Source organism: Rhipicephalus sanguineus, chromosome 6 (assembly GCF_013339695.2).
Source record: "Rhipicephalus sanguineus isolate Rsan-2018 chromosome 6, BIME_Rsan_1.4, whole genome shotgun sequence".
Lineage (NCBI taxonomy): Eukaryota > Metazoa > Arthropoda > Arachnida > Ixodida > Ixodidae > Rhipicephalus > Rhipicephalus sanguineus.
In genome coordinates, this window is record NC_051181.1 from 13,789,538 (window position 1) to 13,808,100 (window position 18,563).

Consider the following 18,563-nt stretch of genomic DNA (forward strand, 5'->3'; position numbering starts at 1 on the left):
ATACTCGATATGCACTACTTCAAAGCGTCGTTAAATGCGAAGAGAAACGCTATGGGCGTCGTGTCTTCCCTCTAGCCTGGCCATTATACTTCTCACAGGGCGAGCGGGGAACGCAGTGCGACAGCCAGGCGAGCGTCGGAAAGCTATTTTTTCAATATGGATGGATGCTATGTGCGAGGCTTGGGCTAAAGCCGCCACCTCACGGTGTGTTAAAGCATTGACGAAATTAAACTTGTATTGGAAACGCGCCGAATGGGACGATCGTAGCAACGACGTGTTTTTGTTTTTTTGTTTTTTCTAGCCTGGTGGCACAGATGTCACCACCCCATTATAAAGGGGACGCTCATAGCATCCATCCATCCATCCATCCATCCATCCATCCATCCATCCAAGAGCACTGCGAGAGGAAAGTGTTGAAGATTAAAGGCGCATTCATGTAGCCTCCGTAATGTGTTTGGTGGTAACTCAGTGGGCTAAACTCCCACCAGCCATCATCGCGGACCGAGAGGTCGTGGGTTCGACTCCCGTCAAGGGAACTTTTTCTTTTGTTTTTTTTTTCCTTTGCCATTTGATGGCGTTCATTTTGCTGATGTACTTCCGTGATAGAAATACATCATGAAAGTCTTGGTGGACCCCGGCATAAAACACTTTCGTGTTAAAAATGTATGCATTTCATTATAAAATACAGTAAAACCTCGTTATAACGAAGTTGAAGGGGGAGTCGTAATTACTTCGTTATAACCATTAGTTCGTTGTAGCCAATATCCATTTCTACCGACAATTAGAGGATGTACTCACCACCGACTCTCACAGCAGCCCGCCACGCAAACGAAAAACGGCCGTCGCACGGAGAAAAACTAGCAAAAGGAAAAAAAAAAAAGAACAGCATGGAACTGCTACTTTATTCCCGCCAAACTCGGCACACCATCTGGCGGCTCACTTAGCAGAAAAAAAGTCCTTAATAGACTTCTGCCGTGTCTTCCTCAGACGGATGATGGCTTTTTCGGCCGCTGCCGCTATGTCGAGTCTGTCCTCGCCGTCATCGTGAGCGCTGAAGAAGCGGCGCAGCAGGTCTGCCGCATCCAGCGCTTGCGCAGACATCGGAACATCGGGTTCGCCAACTCCGGGCTGTCGTCGACACATTCGTCACTGTCGTCATTCACCACCCCTTCACCGCGCGCACAATTTCAGCCTCTGTCAGCTCTTCGGTTGTCACCACATCAGCATCGGCACTGACGTACATGTACGTGCAGAAGGTGTCGCAGTCGGGCACAACTCCGGCGTCAAGGAGAGCGTCCCATGACGCCAGGTCTTGGTCACCCGCGGCACCCTCATTGGCGGCAGCACTGATATCTTCGCTGTCACCTCCGCTGTTGACGCCAAATGTGGCATGCCGGAAGCTGTTGGCGATCGTGCTTGCTGTTACAGACATCCAAGCAGCCTGTAGCATCTCGATCGCCATGTAGAGGTCGATTGTAGTCTCGCACTTCATGCTCATATTGAGTAGAATTCGGTCGATTACACGCTTGCGGTATCGTGCTCAACGCTACGCCGAAATCTTGGGCAACTTTTTTCTTCTTGACGCCGGACTCAACGGCTTTCAACATAGCCGCCTTCTGCGTGATTGTAATCATTTTGCGCTTTCGCTTGCCGTTGCCGTCGTCCATCTCCTGTCTAGCGGCGGGAACCGAGAGAGACGCTGTTCTGATGCACACGCAGCGAACGACAAGCAACAACAAGGCCCGCAGTCGCCGCGTCAGCCGCGTCGCTGGCGTTGCTGGCGTCGCCGTCCACGCGGTCCACGCGCCATGCCACGCGCGCAACAGGAGAGCGGGCGGGTCCACGAGTTCCGCGGGAGAGGGGAGGCCGGTTGACGTGCGCGGGTGGGTCCACGAGTTTCAGTGGAAAGGGGAGGCAGGCAGACGCGCACCCTCGCGCGTGTTGACAGGCGGCTCCTCGGGAGCGCAAGGCGCGAGTTTTGAATTACCGCATCCGTGATGGGACGTAAACCGTCGCGCGCTATAAGACATTGACTTGCGGGCTACCAAAATGGTCAGTAAATGCTCGGTGGGGAAAAAAAAGGTTCGTTTATATCCATTGCGAGGAACTTTTAGCTTCATTAAAACGAGGTTTTAAATACATGGGCGTCTATGGGAATTTCAAGGGGAATTACGATTGCTTCGTTATATCCATTAGTTTGTGATATCCCGCTTCGTTATAACGAGCTTCTACTGTACTGCTCTATGGCATGTTCTTTTTTTTAAATGCTAATATCTGGGGTTTTACACGCCAAAACAACAATATGATTGAGGCACGCTGTAGTGGAGGGCTCCAGAAATTTTGACCATCTGGTGTTGTTTAATGTGCACCGACACTGCCCAGTACATGGGCCTCTAGCATTTTGCCTCCATCGAAATGCGACCGCCACGGCCGGGATCAAACCCGCGACCTTTGGCTCCGTAGCCGAGCACTGCAACCACTGTACCACCGACACTTTCCATTTTGGTTCAGTACATGCTAGGCACATGAATGCGTTTTGTATAATTATCATTGTTATGGTTTGTCCTTGTCTGTGCAGGAGGTGGTTCAGCGCTGCTGACATACCCAGTGCCACCCCTGACCCTGAAAGATATTAATCGAACCACGCAGCTGCTTCAGTCAAGTGGGGCTCGCATCACAGAGATTAATGCGATTCGCAAGCGCATCTCGGCCGTCAAGGGCGGTGGCCTGCTGCGACAGACCACTGCTCAAATGCTGTCACTCATTCTCTCTGATGTGGTGAGTCGATCCAGGCGGCTTTTCTTTACTCCTTTCCGTATTCCAGTACTAATGCTTAGATTAGAAACTTTTTAGGACAGATCTGCTGTGTGTAGTTGTTATGCTTAAGAACCAAGCAGGCAAACCAGTAAAGATTGAACTCTTTATTGGTTGAACCTGTGCCGAGCAAAGCAGGTAACACCTCACAGTGTAACGACAGCAGTGAGCTTAGTCATCGGTAGTTGATGAACTTACCTGCAGATTAAACGTGTTACCTACCTGTGTGCGAGTTAGAGTACATTCCAGCACAATGGCTTGTGGCCACGTGCATTCCAAATACAGTCGAACCCACATATAACGATCCCACATATAACGATCTATCGGTTATAACGACCATATTTGGGTGCACTTACGATTTTCCTATGCTAACAACCATTGAAGCTGCGTCCACATATAGCGAACATTTTTCAAAGCCTCCTACTTTTACAACAAACACTTCAGACACGGTCGTGGTAAAAATATGGCGCATACGAAACGAAAAAAAAGTTAAAAAGAGGCCTTCTAAAGCGTGACAGGAGCGAGCGCGCGCCCCGCTCCAGTTTACTCGCGACTAAGATACCCAGATCGGCGAGCACCACACGCAGATTTCGGACACTGCGAGCGAGGTCGCTCACTTTCCAGGCGTTTCTTCAGTGGTAGAATGGCAGTGAGGGAAAGAAAAATAGTAGGCAGCATGAAGCCTTGCGGTCAGCTTTCGCACGGTAACCTTTCCTGACGCCGTTCTCTGCAGCTACGACCGCCTGGGATGAACCAAACAATGCCTTGGAACGCAAGAAGGCATAAATGCAAGAAGTGATAACCGCGATAACTTTCCATCGCAAAAAGGTTCACTGCGTCCCTAAACTCGTCGACGCCACAATGTGCCGCAAAAAGTCGTCCGTCTTTTCGGTAACGGCAGAGACCGGTCGATCAGTGATAACGACTTCGGCGCAATTGCGGCGATGCCTTCGCGGATAAGCATCAGAAAAGAGCGAAGGCGAGGTGGCGGCCGTCGATGAACGTGCCATTATGCCTTACAGCCGACAACCTTATCACAGTCATCTGTAGATATCTGCTCGGCTGCGCGTGTATGCCGTACACTGTGTGGATTGACGGCGGTACGAGCGCGCCATATGCTGCCATTCGCAAGTTTGCCGCCGCCGCCGCGTCGTGCGAGACCGCTTTAAAGTGTGCGTCGCTTTGTAGAAACGAAAGTAGCTCGCTGTTGTTGCGCGGCGCGGGCACCGAGAAACGTCGATGCACTGACAGCGAGCGTATACTGCGTGTTTGACTAGGTGACAACTGAAGTGCGCCGTGCATCGTCGTGCAGGGCCGGGAGAGCATCACGGAGACGTCGAGTGGGCGTTGCTTGGAAAATGCTTGTTTTCGCCGCATTGAACGAAGAGGCTAGTCGCCGCACCCGTGCATGGTCCGGAGTGAAGCAAGCACGAAGAACGTACAAACGCGCGCATACGGCATACAGCAAGCAGCTTGGCAGTGACTCCGCGACCCGAGTAGGCGACGCGCTGCACGCAACTAGCGAGGGATGATCGGCTCCACGTTGCGGTACCGCGCTTCGGTGAAACGCTGTCAGCTCATTGCAAAGGTGGTTAATTCACTCGTGAGCACGCAGCGGGCGTCGCTTCACGACGCGAAAAGGCTTAGCTTGTCACCGAAGGGTTTGTTAACACTTTAATAAAAGTGCACAAAGAAAAAAAAAAAACGGCTTGGCCGCTAAGCGCCCGTTTTTAAGGGCGAGTCCATATACAACGAACTACTGATATAACGACCACTTTTCGCGACACTTTCGAGTTCGTTTAAACGGGTTTGACTGTAATTACTCCATTGCTTGTATTGTGCATGTAATTACAATAATCGAAAACATTTCAGACTGTTCTAATACATTCAGGTGGGCCAAGCATTAGATTAAGATGTTACAGCTTTAGTTTGTGAATAGATGTCTCATCCAAAAGGAAAAAAAAAAGTCCGCATGTCAGTGCCCTCTCTGACAAGGCATTGTCCTGATGCTGCAAAGAGTGCATGAAAACAAGGAATACATGCAATAGAAAATTATCAGTGAAGTTCTGCGGCACATTAGTGCACGTAGAAAGGTTTAAGGTGCACTGCATGAGTGATCTCAGGGTGTGCGTAGTGCCACTGCATAAGGATATCGGGCAGCACCTCATTCTTACGTGCGCCACAGTATGTTGTGTGGGGGTGCTGGTGGTGGCCAGGGAAGCGGAGAACGAGGAGAACAAAGCCTGGGGCTTACTTGCGCTCAGCGGAACAGTCGGGGCTTGGCCACTAACGAACACAGGCTAGCCTGCCTTCATTTAGTCCCGTGTTCGTTCGTGCACTATGCTTTCTGAAGCACAATGGCAGAACGGCTGAATAAAGCCACCACCGAGATGTTGGCCATGTACGTCCCTATTGAACACAAGAATTGGGATGCTATCCTTTTGCCTTCAATACGGTGGTACAGGAAACAACACAGATGGCACTGTTCGGTCTAGTTTACGGGAGGAATCCAGCAATGACGCTTGATGCCATGCTAACTGTCCCCAATGAAGACAACCTCAACATCACCGCTTATCTTTAATACACCAACAGCTCGCCCACCTGTGTACCAAGAACCAGCAGAGGATCGATAGCCACCCTTAGAACGTTTGATGACTCTTCACGAAATACTGGCTCGGCGACCATGTTTGGATCTGAACGCCAACACGCCGACATGGACTCAGCGAAAGACTTCTTCGACACTACAGACCGTACAGGGTACTTCGATGTCTCGGCACACTGGTAGACTGCGAGGTTGTCCTCGATGGCATCACAATCTCTCAGTGGTGCTGGGCACGCCCCAATGTCATGCACCTGGTGCACCTTATAACGTTGTATGCATGCTAGTGAAATTTTAAAACATATTTTCTACTTGTTTTTGGGCTTTCCCGATGTGCATGTATACGTTTCTTTCTTCGATTCCGTGTTCTTTTGCAGCATTGGGACGATGCTTTTTCAGAGGGAGGCATTGCACATGCTCTTACTTTTTTATTGTTATGTGATGGAGCTTGACCAACAAAATAATTGTTACCACTGCCCGATGTAGGCCGCGCCACAGTGTTTGCGAAACTGAGACTGTTTTAGATGGTTCCGATAAGATTGCGCGCATGGAACGATTAGTTGAGTTTATTCTCTAGCCCAGTGGTTCTCAGCCGTCGATGTGTCGGGGAACCTTTGCGGATTGGTCGAAGTGATGGTGGACCCCTTGGTATGACGAACCGGGGGGGTGGGGGAACGGGCTCGCTACCGTATTAAAAGGGAGACGGAACAGGCGAAGGAAATGCAGCGCTATTGCAGCTGATGTAGCAGGCGGCTTAGTTTTTAGTTGAGGCGTTGGGGCAGCCGAGGTGATTTTGTTGGGCAGTATGCAGCGTGCAACCGTGTGTGTGAGTCATGTCACTCCTTCATTACAATGGTGACGAGGTTTTATAACCAGCCACGCCTACCTGATGGCTTTCAGCGGCATCGCTCCTCGAGATCCCTTCCTTCCAACGCTGGGTCGTCCCGTGCAGCCATGGGCCCCGATGGTACGACATATTCAAGCTCTACCTGCTGACATTTGGCACTTCGAGTTCTCCCCAGAGCGACGCAAGGCTCTTGTACTGCGCTCTTTGGGACCCGAAGGTCAACGTATTTTCAACACCCTGTCTGTTTCGCAATTGTCAGAGAAGAGAGAGGAGGAGAAAGGAACGCCAGACTCCACGGTAGCAACATTGGCCAAGCACTTCGATACCACCTGCAACCTGGTCGCTGAGCGCCACCGATTTCACCGCCGCATTCAGTCCCCAGGCGAGTCATTACGTGACCAGTTTGTTGCCAGTGTGTCCTCGCATCGTTTTCAGGAACGTCTTCTGTTAGAAGGGTCTTCGCTTTCGTTCGACAAGCAGTTGCTCTCGCAAGTCAAATTTAGCATGCAGCCGTGGAAATTCATTTGTGTGCTACCAGTATCTGTGCATTCTTGCACAAAAGGCAGTTCGTCGTTGCCGTCACCGCATTCATCACACTTTCGGTCGACGTGATAAGGAACACACAGGACGAGCGCCGACTAACAACTCCTGACTAACAACAGAGCTGTTAGTCAGTGCTCGTCCTGTGTGTTCCTTCGTTGTGTTATGTCAACTTCGCGCTGTTTTTTCCTGTTACTAATGCTCATGGACTACTACTCAAAATGGCCAGAAGAGCAGTTTTGCAGGGTTGTTTGTACAAGAGTTGTGAACGAGTTTCTGCTTAATATATTTGCAAGGGAAGGATATCCTGAAGAGATAGTCTGCTATAATGCCCCAGTTCACCTCAAAAGAATTTGTTGACTTTGTACAAGAACGAGCAATATATCTGTAGCATTCATCTGTTTATTACCCTCAAGCAAATGGACAGATAAAGCGATTCAACCGCTTGTCAAGGCTTAAAGGTGAACATTTTTGTAGTGTACAGCAGTACCGCCAGATGGCAGCACGGCATGTACTGCTTCCTGTAATAAGGGCTGCCAATAAACCTGACGTCACTTGTCCGCCCGGAGCCTCGGCTGTCGTGTCACTTACTCGCCCGATGCGTTTGACATGGTGTCAGAAGTGGACGGGATTCATCTTCGCTGATCCCGTGCTTGCATCCTCGTGACACGGCCCCGTCGACGCCGCTCGCCTTCGCAAGGGAAAGGAAGCGCCAGCTGATAAGACAACGCAACAGCTGTGCCCATTCTGCGGACGAGCGTCACACCCTCGCGCCGACTGTCCCGCTCGCAGTGCGTCGTGCAACTTTTGTCGCAAGAGTGGCCATTTCGAAAGCGTGTGCCGCAAAAAGAAGCGCGTAAACGGGAAGCACACACGGAAGCCTTTGGCCAGCTCCGTCGAGTTGCATACAGTTGCGGGAGAGCGCCCGAACGCGAAGTTCGTCGAGGTACTCGTCGATGGGCGCCCACTTTCCTTCAAGGTAGATTCCGGCTCCGAAGTTTCAGTTGTACCCAGTACGTTTTCCAGCGTCTCGTCGAAGCTTCAAGACCCCAAGAGCGAGCTGAAAGGCCCAGGCAACAACATTCTGCCGGTCATAGGCACTTACGTCGCTACCCTGTCGTGGCATGGAAAGTCAACCAAGCAGCTTCTCTACGTCCTAGCAACCAAGACGGTCCCGCTGCTAGGCTTCCCGGCAATCCAAGCCTTGGGCGTCTGCACGTTTGTCGACGAAGTCGCGAGGACTTCACAGCCCACGGGTGACTTTTGTTTCGATCCCAGTCTCTTCCGAGGACTTGGGACGCTCCCCGAAGCCTACACTATCAGGCTGCAACCCAATGCTATGCCTTTCTTGTTGAGCGTACCCCGGCGCATTCCACTCCCTCTTCGCCATGTCGTCAAGACTGAGCTAGACAAGCTAGAAGCGGAGGGCGTGATTCGTCGAGTGGACACACCCACTGACTGGTGTGCTGGGCTGGTTGTCATCCCCAAGGTCTCGGGCGGCTATCGGCTGTGCGTGGACTTGACTCGCCTCAATAAGGTGATTCTTTGAGGGCGTCACATGCTTCCTACAGTGGAGCAATGCCTCAGATTGCTTGGAGAGGCTACAGTTTTCTCCAAGTTAGACGCCACGTCAAGCTTCCACCAGGTCAAGCTGTCCCCAGAGTCCCAAGAATTGACCACATTTATAACCCCGTTTGGACGCTATTGTTTTCTCCGGCTGCCGTTTGGGATCACGTCTGTACCGGAATACTTCCAGCGGCAGATGTCCCGGATCCTCGAAGGCCAAGCGGGTGTGGTGAACATGATTGACGACATCCTCGTCTTTGGGAAGACACGCTCCAAGCATGACCGCCATCTCCGACAAGTCATGGACCGGCTAGCAAAGGCAGGAGTCACTCTCAACCGCAAGAAATGCTCGTTTGCGACTTCGAGTGTCAAGTTCCTTGGCGTCGTGGTCAGCGCGGAAGGAATTTCTCCAGACCCAGACAAGGTTGCAGCGATCCGAGCCATGCATCCACCTGAAGATGTCGCAGGGGTTCGTCGCCTGCTAGGCCTCGTGAACCACATTGGATGCTTCTTACCGCATGTTTCAGAGGTGACTGCGCCGATCCGAGCACTGCTGCTCAAGAACTCTGCCTGGACTTGGGGCCCGGCGCAGCAGTCTGCCTTTTCCGAACTGAAGAAGCTACTGTGCTCAGACTTCTGCGTGGCTCGCTACAACACCACGTACAAGACCACGATCTTGGCTGACGCCAGCTTCTATGGTGTCGGGGCAGTACTTCTCCAAGAACAGCCGTCCGGTGAGCGTCGAGCCGTCGCCTTCGCATCGCGCTCCCTCACATGCCCAGAGTGCTGGTACAGCCAAACAGAAAAAGAAGCTTTGGCGGCCAGCTGGGCGGTGCAAAGGTTCGAGGAATACGTACGTGGACTCCAGTTCTTCCTCGAGACGGACCATCAACCGCTAGTGGCGCTCTTGGGTGCCATGGATGTTGACCTACTGCCACCACGGATCCAGCGGTTTCACTTGAGGCTCATGCGGTTCCAGTACGAAGTACTCTACGTACCAGGGAAGCTGCTGGCAACAGCCGATACACTTTCGCGCTCACCCCTGGACTCCCCTTCATCCGACAGGGTGAACCAAGTAGAGCTCTTTGCCCAAGAGGTCGTCCACTCCTTCCCAGACATCGTCTCGTCGCAGCTCGAGCACCTGCGCCAGGCCCAAGCCAACGACGGCGAGTGCAACCTGCTGCTTCAGTACTGCGCCAACGGCTGGCCTCGGCAGTCCCACTTGCCTCTCCATGTGAAGAAGTACTGGCAGTACCAAGGAGACCTCAGCGTCTGCGAGGGACTGCTTCTGAAAGGGTCCCGCATCCTCGTGCCGTGTGCCCTTCAGCCTCACATGCTCGAGCTTCTCCATGACGGGTATCAAGGCATCAACATATGCAAAGCTTTAGCTCAGGAGTCGGTCTGGTGGCCGGGCATCAACAACCAGATAGAAACATTGGTGTCTAACTGCCGCACGTGTGCCGAAACCAGGGTGCAGCGCTCGGAGCCAATGCTGCCCTCAGCCACTCCAAGTCGGCCCTGGGAAGAGGTCGGCATCGATCTTTTTCATCTCAACGGCCAAGACTTTGTTCTTCTGGTGGATTACCGGTCACGTTTCCCGGAAGTCATCAGTCTACGTTCAACCACAGCACTTGCGGTCATCAACGCCATCAAGAGCGTTTTCGCACGCCATGGCATTCCGAGACTGGTGCGCAGCAACAACGGCCCTCAGTTTGCTGCGAAAGAGTTCTCTGCCTTCGCCAAGTCCTACGGCTTCTGCCACGTCACCAGCAGCCCCCATTTTCCACAGTCGAATGGGGAGGTGGAACGGATGGTGAGGACAGTCAAAGACCTGCTGCGGAAGGCGGATGATCCCTACCTGGCACTTTTGGCATACCGGGACACACCTGGGGTAAATGGAGTGAGTCCTGCTCAACTGCTGATGGGTAGGCGCCTACAAACCCGGCTGCCGAAGACGTCGAACCTGCTGGAGCCAGCCTGGCCTCCTTCGGTCACAATCACTCAATGTGACCAAGACAACCGAAGGCGCCAAGTGTCAGACTTCAACTGAAGGCATGCAGCTCACACCTTGCGGCCTCTTCAGGCCGGAGAACAGGTCTGGGTGCGAGATGTCAACTCCCCAGCAACCGTCTTAGGGCCAGCTCAACGCCCGCGCTCCTATGTGGTGGAGACTCCGAGAGGTGTACTTCAGCGTAACAGGATGCACCTGGTGCCAATGACGGGAACCCCCACTGCCAACCCACCTGGAACCCCAGTGGCGGATCAACCCGAGACGACTACCACACCTGGAGCTGACCAAGCAGCACAAGACCAGCAAACCGCGTCGCCTCGGGAAAGCACCTCCACTGCAGAGGAACCTCAGGGTTCTGCTTCCATGCCACGCGTCTCACGGTCGCGGTATGGCAGGAGGATCCGCAGGCCGAAAAGACTCGACCTGTGGACATTGTTTTGTTTCGGACCATGAGTTCTAGTGCAGGTGCATGTGTTTTGTTAAAGTTTACCATGGGGGGGAGGTAGTGTACAGCAGTACCGCCAGATGGCAGCACGGCATGTACTGCTTCCTGTAATAAGGGCTGCCACAATAAACCTGACGTCACTTGTCCGCCCGGAGCCTCGGCTGTCGTGTCACTTACTCGCCCGATGCGCTCGACAATTTTGACAGATTTGCCTGTTTGGTTGGGTTAATTAAGGTTTTCAAAGGGCTCCAACCAAAAAATGGGTTTATTTCCCGGCGTTTCGGAATCAACTCGATTCCTTCTTCAGGGGGAGTGACAGCGGAGGTGTCGAGGTGCAACTTTTAACTTCTCTCACGAACCAGCTGGGGAGGAGGAGGGAAGGCGCATCTTCTATGGTGGTGAGAGCGTTGAGGGGGTTGTGGTTGTTGTGGTTGTGGGGGATTGATGGGCTGGGGGCGGCCGGGGACGGTTTTGCTCACTTGCGACTTTGTTTGAATTGGTTTTTCTTGCTGCAGCTAGTCCGTGAATGTATACTTAGGCAGGTTTCCCTTGCATCGGTTCAAGTTGCCTTCGGTGTTTTGGATGAACCACGACTCCAGTAACAGCCGTTTTTGTTGGTTAGTTTCTGTTGTTAGGATTTCGGTCTTTTTCAAAGTCAATCTTATGGTCAGCATCTTTCAAGTGTTCTGCAAGGGGGTTCCATTGTCTTGAGAACGTCCTGATGTCGTTTTTGTGCTGTTTAATTGTTTCGGTCAAGTTTTTTGTTTCGCCAATGTATGCAGCCTGGCAGTCGGAACATTTGATTTTGCAGACGACGCCTTGCGCTCTTTCTCTTAGTGTAAGGTCCTTGAGTTTCGGTAGAAGAAGATTTATTGTGTTGGTTGGCTTGTGTGCGACCGTTATGCCTTCCTTCTTTATGAGTCTGCTTATGGCTTCACTGGTGCCTTTCACATAGGGGAGAGAGATTCGCTTCTGGGAAGGCGGCGACGCTGGGGGATCCGTTGGAAGTACTTTTCTTTTTTGCTGCCGGATTGCTTTCCTAATGAAATGGGGCGGGTAGCTGTTTTTTTGGAGTTCGCTGAACACGGTGTTTCTTTCCTTCTGTCTGATTCTAATGTGCAATGCGTTTCCGTTGTTCTTATCTAAGTGTTGACTACTGATGTTTTGTGGCTTGCAGGCTGATTTGAATTAGAGTGCAGGTAGCAGCCTGTATGCGTAGGTTTGCGGTAGACTGAGAAACTTAAAGAATCTCCCGTTCGCTTGATTAGTAAATAAAAGAATGGAAGGGATCCGTCTTTTTCGCACTCACAAGTGAACTGAATATCCGGTTCTATGGAGTTTAGATGGCTGAGTAGGTTGGTGACTTGCGATGTCTTTATAATGCAGAAACAATCGTCCACGTACCTGAGGAACACCTTGGGTTTCTGTGCAAAGGTGCTCAGGGCTCTGTCTTCGACGTTTTCCATGGTGATGTTGGCCTCGGTCACGGAGATTGAGGCTCCCATTGGTCAGTGATTCCACTCCTGCGCCAACTGCGGCAAAGTGCGCCAAATTGTATTTACTGCGCCATCCTGATAATATCGACGAAATTTGCGCCAAACTGCGCCAAACTGCGCCAATGTCTCGGGTTTGGGGGGTCTGTCACCGGCAGTCGCACCGCCGGCGCGTCAGAACATGTGCAGCTCGATCTTGGGGCTGCCAATAAAGTCGCATCATGGACCAAGAATTATTCCGCTGAATAAATAGCGCTCGCGCGTGCGTTCCGAGTAAGCCATGATGCCATAAACGGTGCCGACGCAGCTTCTGTTCTGCAAGTCGGCTCGACAGCAAAACGCGCTCTCCGCAGAGGCTCGCGACGTATAGGCCTATCGGTAACGAGAAAGTGCGACGGCGATTCATCGGCGGACGTCGTCTGTTCCAGAAACGCTGCTGATAGCTTGTTTCAAGCGTCGCACGGCACGTAAGGAAAGCAATGTTCAGTAATAACTACATGAGTGCCGCTAAAATGTCTGTCACTTCTGTTTTGGACATCGCGGAATGAAATCTGGGATCGCTCGCAGTAGATATATGGGACAATATCGAATTTTCCTTGCTTCGCGTTTATGGAAGAGCACGCGAACGGTGGAAACGCGTTGACACTTTTCCTCAGACACACTTTATCCATGGATCTTCATCCAGAACAGCTTTTTCCGCCAGCACGTCTGAGTTTGTAATCACTCTGCGGTAAATACCCCCTAAAAGGCCCTGCCCTTTCGAGCTCACGTGCTAGGGTTCCAATTCGAATTTTTTGCTTGCTTTTTTAAAAATGTCATCTCATTAGTAAAATCATATCTCCTGGTCGGAGCAGCCGCAAACGCGCAGCTGTCAGTAGCGGACCCGTCGCTGACGGCCCACAGTGAAGGGGCTACGCCATGTTACACGTCCGCCCCTTGCTTTCGGGGGTCAATAGCTAACGGTTAAAAAAATTCAGTTTCGCTTAAGAGCGAAGCAATGAATGCGATACCAAAAAATTGTATTGTGAAACGAAGTAAGACTAGCAGCTAACTCTTTTGGATCCGATCTCGCGTAACTCAACAAAACGCTGGTTTAAGGGAATATGCTCTCCAGGAACCGAAGCGTTTTCTTGCTCTGAGTTCTCTAAACGCGAAGTAAGCGTTGAGAGCACAGCAAGTTTACGAGCCGTCTCCTGATGCCTCGAGATAGCGCACGCGCAAGCGACTGCGCCCTTCGAACGATGCGGTCCCCCCCCCTTCCGCTCCCTTGGCGTCCCTTCATGCTCCTTACGAAAGACGGGCGGGGCGTTTCCTCTCTGTTTGATGAGCAATCGACGGCAGGCCCGCATGCGGGAAGATGTTATCTCATGCGCTGTCCATGCGGCGGAGACAGATGGCCGGCTAGTTTAATCTCCGCTTCAGCCGCGTTCGTCGCCAGCGCTCGCAAGCTTTTACCCGCGGCTAGAATGCGCGTGGTGATGTTATTAATTTGTACTTTATACGGAAAATTACGGCAACGGTGACGGCAAAAATCCGCCGAGAGTGCCCATATAATTGCTATCGCAAGGGTCAATGTACGAGGCAGATTTTGCCCCCCCCCCTCTTAGGTGATTAGGGGGGCGCCCCCCCCCCTTGCCCCCCCTGTGCGCGTGCCTATGCTCCTCAGATGATTTTTTCCATGAGATTTGCAATGAATCTAAATATTTCTAGCCTTCATAAGAGCCCCCATAATAATACTCAGGTGCTTGAATGTTAATGCAATATGCTTCTGTATTGCACTCCAGGATGTAAAATTCGCTGCTCCAAAGTGCTCCCAGATGCAAAATTATCTGCTCCAAAGTGCTCCAAGATGAAAATTTTGCTGCTCCAAAGTGCTCCAAAACGGAAATTTTGCTGCTCCAAAAATTGCTCCAAATCAGAAGTTCTCGGTAGCATCACTGCATTGGTGCTCCTCTTGTCTGCCTGTAGTATTCGCCTTTAAAAGAAAAATATGTATTTGATAGGCAGAGTTCCAGGAGTTGACAGATTTCGTCCACACTCAAAGGAGTTCTCTCGTTCAGAGTACTGTCGCGTTCTAGGGCATCCCGGGTCACGGCGACTGCCAGTTGTATCGGGATGCTGGTGAACAGAGACACAACATCAAACGATACCAGGCACTCGTCGTTCTTTAGTTGCAGCTTTGATGTCAGTCCGATGAAGTCATCCGCATTGCGCACATGAGACGCGGTCTTTCCGGTCAGGGGTGAAATTATCTGGTGTAGACACGTGGACAGTTATCGCATTGGTGTGCGCGAGAAGTCTACTATTAGGTGCAGGGGGACTCCAGATTTGTGAATTTTCGGGAGGCCATAGAATGCTGGGGCTGACCCGTTTCTGCATATTAGTTGGAGGTAAAGGTAGCAAAAGTGTGGTTTGTCCCGGAATATGCCTGCTAGTGTCTTGTTCAGTATTTGTTGTGTTCCTGTGGTGGGATCCTTTTTTTTAGCTTCTCGTAGTATGCAGAGCTTAACAATGTTCACAAGTATGGCTTGGTGGGCTAGTTGGTATTGCATCTTAAAGGCTACAGCACACAAAGACAGGGACAACAGAAGAAAACACAGGACGAAGCGCTTCGTCCTGTGTTTTCTTCTGTTGTCCCTGTCTTTGTGCGCTGTAGCCTTTAAGTTAACAATGTTGATGCTTTCTCCTCGTAGTCGCGTGTTTTCAGGAGAACAGTGGAGTTGCCCTTGTCTGCTGGTAGGATTACTATGGTTGTGTCTTTTTGTAGGTTTCTTAGTGCACTCATTTCACCTCGAGACAGGTTTCTTTCTTTCATGCGGTTCTTCATCGAGCTGATAATGCCAATTGCTTTGAGTCTCACTTGATCTCTAACACTGGGTTCTTGGTTTCGGATGCCGTTCTCCAGTGCGGCGACCATCTTCGGAATGGGGGGTTTGCCCGTGGTAACACTGAATTTTTGGCCTTTAGAGAGTACTGAAGTTTCTTCGGCTGTGAGAACCCTTGTCGATAGGTTGGTTAGAAGATGCTGGTCAATCATTTCTTGTGTTTTTTTGCTTTGTTGGCAAGAACGGTGAGTTTCTTTTCCTGTGATGTGCGGTGTTTTGTGGCTTCTGAGGAGGCGGTAGCTTTTGCAAATGATTCTATTGAAGAGAGAAGATTCGGTACCTGGTGTTCCAGTTGTCGTCGGGCAAAAAACGCGTCCACTTCTTTCCTCCGGAGCACAGCGTGGCACTCATGTATCCGAGCCGTCACCAGTCTTTGCTCGGCCTTGTAGATGATTCCCGACCTTCCGGGGTATTCAAAGGGCAGTGTAGCCGGAGGCTTTGTGACACGGTGTTGTTTTCCTTGCAATTCCTGGTGAATTCCAGATTGGTCTCGAAGGTAGATATTCCTTTCATAGTTTTTGGCAAGTTGCACTACCTCTAGTACGAAGTCAGTACGTATTGTCACGTGGTCGTGACGTTGACGAAGACAGCAGTCAGCACGTCCGAGATGAAACTGTTTATTTGGCCGAACTTGTGGCCGGGAAACTGAAGGTCAAACTACAGCAATACACTGATAGTGGCGAACAGAGCGTCGACTGTCGATCAACTGACAAGCGGTGAGGCGCGTCGGCATTTATGCATGTGCCGTAGAATATTCCAGCGTTATCGCTGGTTGTTGAGCAATCTCTAGAACAAGCTCGAGTGTTCGCATCTTGCGCGCAATCTTAACAAAATGATCTACAATCATCGCGAAGCTTCTCGAACAATGAGGCGCGGTTTGCGCTCAGGAGTAATAATAAGAAACGCATGTGGCAGTATAGACTTAAAGCTGAACATTTTGACAGATTTGCCTGTTTAGTTGAGTTAATTAATTAAGACTTTCAAAGGGCTCCAACCAAAAAATGGGTTTATTTCCGTCAAGGCGAACCTCCTACTGGCCCGCAGGCAAATGGACATATCGAGTGATTCAACCGCTTGTCAAGACTTACCTCCAACTGGCGCGTCTGGAACAGCATTTGCTGCGAACTGCTGTACGGGATTATTGTGCTGTATACCAATGTGCACCACACGCCACAGCAGGAGTGGCACCTGCCGTACTGCTTCATGGGAGGCTGCCAAGGAGAAAGCTTGACATCATCGACTTGTCGCCCGAGTCGTCCTTAAACACTGCAACAAGAACTGGCCAGGCTACGGCAGTGGGTCAAGCGCATGCCTAAAGCAATGCAGCAATGCCTAAACCGACAGCAGGTGAGCAGCAAAGCCGACAGCGGTGGCGGTAGGAGACATGATGTGGGTTAAGAAACCATCATTTTCATTCAAGAGGACATTTCTTTCTCATGGCCAAGGAAAGTCATCAGGCAGTGTGGTCCAGCATCCTTCCTCCTCGATGACGGCATACCTTGAAATGCGGCAAAGCTATGCAAGGTACCTGGTCGTTGCACGAGCCACAATGGCGTTCTGCAACATTCCTCATGGCGTGACTCATCAGTTCGTCACAATCTCTTCGATGTGACACTTCTCGCTGCAATATGGCAGCCAGCGTCAGCCGCAGAACCGTTTCCTGCCTGAGAAACGGTGCCACGCCCTCTTGTGGACACTACAGGAGAATCAGTTGTGTTGTGCCCACCCGGCCATCGTATTCAGCCACACCAAGAGAGACAGCCATCAACCACATACGGATACGAACTGTGAATGTGTACAGATATTTTCTTAGTTTAGTGTGCCTATTTCTTGAAGTATTCTCAGACGTATTTTTTATGTGTATATGTATTTTGGTGTGTATATATTAATATGTATTTCTTGCGGTGTATTTCTCTCACCATGCATAAACGAAGCGCGGAGGGGTGGTAAATTTGAGAGTTGGTGGGGAAAGAAATTTTTCCTGGAAAGCTGCATCGTCTCCGCTGTAAAGAGTACGTCCGTTGGCAGGATGAAATAATCCGGCACCTTTTCCATTGGTTTCGTTCTCCCCTTCACTACCCTTCTTTACAGGGGATCTGTCCTTGCCATTTATTTCTTTATAAAGCTTGCGTACAATGCCAGCACTAAGCATTGAACCTATCAGTATTTTGCGCTGGTCGGCTACACTCTGTTATAATTGACTTTTAAGGCGCAAAGGAGGCCTTACACGAGATAGGACACAGGACGGAGCGCCACTAACTACTGAATTTTATTCGCAGAAATTCACATATATGTCGTCCTCAGCGCGTGCGCAGAAAAATGTATTGCCATCAATGAGGGCGGGATAAAGCATGTTCAATGAACTTTTTCTCTGATTTGTACAAAACTATAGAAGTGTCGCTAACGCATATGTCACCTTTTTTATCAATAAAAAATGCTTTCATTAATTCTCTGGCAGTTTGGTCTGAGCTTCTAGTGATAACCCGCACGTCAGTAAATCGTGGTCCACAAGAGCTTAATGGGCACTGCCTAATGTGCTTAGGCAAATTGGGGCCCTCTTTATTTTGCTCTACATTCCATTCGTGCTCCCTGATTCGCTCATGTAGGCATCTGCCGGTTTGTCCAATATAGGAACAGCCGCACACAAGAGATATCTCGTACACTACCCCTTCAGCACATTTCTTGTAGGATAGCCCATGTCGAGTTCCACAGCCTCTTACATGCTCAACGTCTTTTAGATGCGAAGCATCTTATGGTGGAGTTCAAACCGGTGGTGGTGGTGGTGTGCGGCGTGACCACCCTTACTGCGCATGTGCGAACCCTCTCCACACACCTCCTCTCCCATCCCCCTCTCCACTTCCCCTTCTCTCCCCTCCCCCTCTGAAACGCGGGCTCGACATGCCGAAACGCTGCTTCGCATCGCCTCATGGTCCCCTTTAGCGGAGATGGTGTTTTTCTTTTCCTATTTGAGAACAATGCCCTCCGAGCTTCCTGGGCGCAGAAAAAACGAGCTGAACACCATGTCTGCTCGCAACCTTTTTCAGGTTGTGGGCCAACTTGTGCACATACGGCACGGCCACCAGTCTGACCTCATCACGAGGGACCTCAGCAGCGGCCCTAGGAGCCCTTTTCTTCATTTTTTGCAAGATGCTTTCAGCGGCTCCGGAGACGAGTGAACCAGGCACTCTGCACTCTGTTATCTCTACATGCGCAGTCGCAAACACTCAAAATGGCGTGAAATCAGTTAGTCGCGCACGAGTCATGGGAGAGGAGCAAGAACGGGTGGGCGACTGCATGGTAAAGAAGTGTGGGAGGCAATTCACAACTGTTATTTCTCGTATATGGACCAGTCGAGAGTATGTA

General features: G+C 50.9%; 1 protein-coding gene across 4 annotated transcripts in view; it reads left to right on the top strand.

Moving 5' to 3' along the window:
• LOC119395606 (glycerate kinase) overlaps nt 1-18,563 on the top strand; it is a 221,694-nt gene that overhangs the window by 62,141 nt on the left and 140,990 nt on the right. For all 4 annotated transcript variants that reach the window (XM_037662588.2, XM_049416696.1, XM_037662585.2 and 1 more), the window contains exon 5: nt 2,579-2,778. In XM_037662588.2, coding sequence (XP_037518516.1) covers nt 2,579-2,778 — 200 coding nt within the window. The remainder of the gene's footprint in view (nt 1-2,578; nt 2,779-18,563) is intronic.